The sequence below is a fragment of the Pinus tabuliformis genome, chromosome J (genome assembly GCF_031772625.1).
Source record: "Pinus tabuliformis cultivar Carrire ecotype Pingquan chromosome J, CPIR1, whole genome shotgun sequence".
Classification (NCBI taxonomy): Eukaryota; Viridiplantae; Streptophyta; class Pinopsida; order Pinales; family Pinaceae; genus Pinus; species Pinus tabuliformis.
The window spans coordinates 886,156,006-886,158,547 of NC_142295.1; the positions used below are offsets into that span (position 1 = coordinate 886,156,006).

A 2,542-nucleotide genomic window follows, 5' to 3' on the forward strand; every position below is an offset into this window, starting at 1 on the left:
GAGTTGAAGGGATTCTGAAGATTGAGAGCAGAGGATCGGCTATTCTGGGGGGACAGGGGAGGAACCCATGGTGGCGAGCAGCCTTCCAGAACATAAGATTTCTTCCCAAGAGCCACCGCCAAAGGAGAAGCAGTAAAGAATTAAGCTTGTTCATCCTTAGCCGCAGCGTCTGCATCCTGAAGGGGGTGGCAGTAACGAGTTGCTGCAGCAGAGGGCCGATATCTAGCTTCCCCAAAGTCATGAACGGAGCAAAAGAGAGTGAGGGGAGCTTTCAGATGCGAATGGGAAACATGTGGACCAGCAGAGAGGGAAAAGACCAACATTCAGTGACTGAATCGCGCATCACCATCCTCAGCAGGGCCTAGCAGAGACCAAATGGCGGCCGCAGGAAGGGAGGCGGCAAGAAAGCTGTTAGGGTTCATCTTCGGAGCTCGTTTTGTATTTAATTTAATTATTAAAAATATATAAAATAATTAAATACAAAATATAGTTCATTCAAGGTGCTTGGATTGCAAAATTATTTTATATATATATCACTTACAATGCCTTTTTAATATAAAGAAAAACAAAAAGAACTTGCATAAAAGAAATAAAATAATTTAAATCTATTTTGGTAATAATAGAATTGATTAAAAGATATAAATAAAAGAAAAACCTAAACATAGTCTATTTTTCATGTGAGACCCTACTCTTTATATAAGGCTCAAGGCTCTTTTGAAAAACTTCAAAACATAATATATCATTTTCCTTTTTCTCACTATTATTATTAAAAACTAATTATAGTTTGTAATGACTATACTTTTCAAAGTTGTCGAGCCGATAGTGGAGAATTTATTAAAAATACCCAAAACGCTGTGAAAAGCACAGAAAAAAAAAAAAGCATGATTTTTTATTCTTGATAATATATAGTGCATGAATTGAGCACCTCTATCATGCGAAATGAAAATCCAGCGGACATGTGACATCCCAATTCATAACAAGTATTCTACTATTGCAACTTCAGGATGACAAGAATATGTGGCCTTAATTAATTCACCTCTGGAATGCTCTCTAACGATGGTCTCCATCCATCGTTGTTGCATTTTCTTGTGACAACATAATCTTCTTTCACATGCCGGGCTTTACATTGAAGTGGAAGCAAAAATGATTTTTCCTTCATACACGGATATGAAAGCAAAGCTTGCAGTTCTTGTTTCGAGATTACCATCTGAAATCTAATAACACCCCTGCCATTCTGGGCACACTCAAATGAAGAAGGCGGCCAAGTACTCGCAGGCCTTTCACTGATAATTTTGCTCTCGAATCGGGCATTCGACCCTGATAAAACGGCGTCAATGGAATGAGAAGGGGAATTAGGAATTAGTAGTAGCCGATAAAGCTGCCCGGGAACCAACTTCTCGTACGGTGAATAAGAGTGACATTTAGCATCCTCGGAATGCACAACCGAATGATGTGGGCAGGCCGAAATGAGATCTCTCACGACAAGAGGAGCCGCGAATTCCATTATCTTTCCGTCAGATCTTGTCACCATTATAAATTCCTCACGGCCCATCAAATGATCAGAGAGGTTTCCGGATCCGCGAGATGGCAGACAGTTACCCATAATTAATGAAACATAATGCTGCTTACACAAAGAGATTTTGCAGAGCGAATGCTTTCCCAGGAGCACGAATGAAATCTGCAATATTCTATGGATTGCACCATTGCATGTGTAAGATATTAGAGAAGGGAATTTGTGCAGCACTGAGGTTACTTAATGAACAGTGGAAATGAATTGAAATGAGGGAAAGAATTGAACAGATGAAGTCTCAGACAAAGGTTGTGGGTTTTTATTATGAGCCGGTCTGGAATTTCAAATTTTTTTGTCCGTCAAACAAAAATTTCATGATGTTTTTAACATTTTTGATGCCCTTCATTTTATGTTATAAGTAAATTTAGAAATGTCAACTTCCTTAATTAGACAACCACTTTCCAAACTGTTTCATAGAGACGAATAAAAAACTACAACCTGCCAACTAAAAACTGCAACCTCTACCAACTAAAAACTGCAACCTCTACTAATAAAAAACTACAGCCTCTACTTAGTTAAGAGAAATACCTCGTTTTCACAAATGTTGAGTGCATTGAATATTCCCCCTACACACACATTGGAAAAATTAAATAAATGGATACAAAGGAGTTATCAATTTCTATTGCTTTGAAACTCCAATATAAGTCTATTCGAGTTTTAGGGTAAGGAAAGCCTCGAGTTTTAGGGTAAGGAAAGCCTTCTTCGAAAACCATTGGAACTTAACCCAATGACTACATAATTATCAATTGCCAAATGTTTATTTCAGTTCTGAAGTATCATCAATCTAAAGCTTTACAAGTCCAAAATAAAAGCTAATACCTTTGACCTTTAACCAGTCACTAGTAGACAGTGACGCCCAAAATTTTCTCTACAAGTGAAAGAACAATGAATAATTTATGCGGAACTGTGAAACTATAATAAAAAATATATCTAACGATAATCAAACATGTATCTAACTGCTTATTTATGTTA

General features: G+C 37.4%; 1 protein-coding gene across 1 annotated transcript; it reads right to left on the minus strand.

Annotated features, from left to right (window-relative positions):
• Positions 1-1,027: 1,027 nt before the first annotated feature.
• On the minus strand, positions 1,028-1,603 carry LOC149229511 (uncharacterized). The gene has a single exon (XM_089375865.1). It carries the CDS (start codon positions 1,601-1,603, stop codon positions 1,028-1,030), a length of 576 nt encoding a protein of 191 aa, XP_089231991.1.
• Positions 1,604-2,542: the final 939 nt, after the last annotated feature.

Excerpts from the sequence above, each read along its gene's own strand:
- LOC149229511 (XM_089375865.1), bottom strand. The coding sequence starts at position 1,603 with ATGGGTAACTGTCTGCCATCTCGCGGATCCGGAAACCTCTCTGATCAT.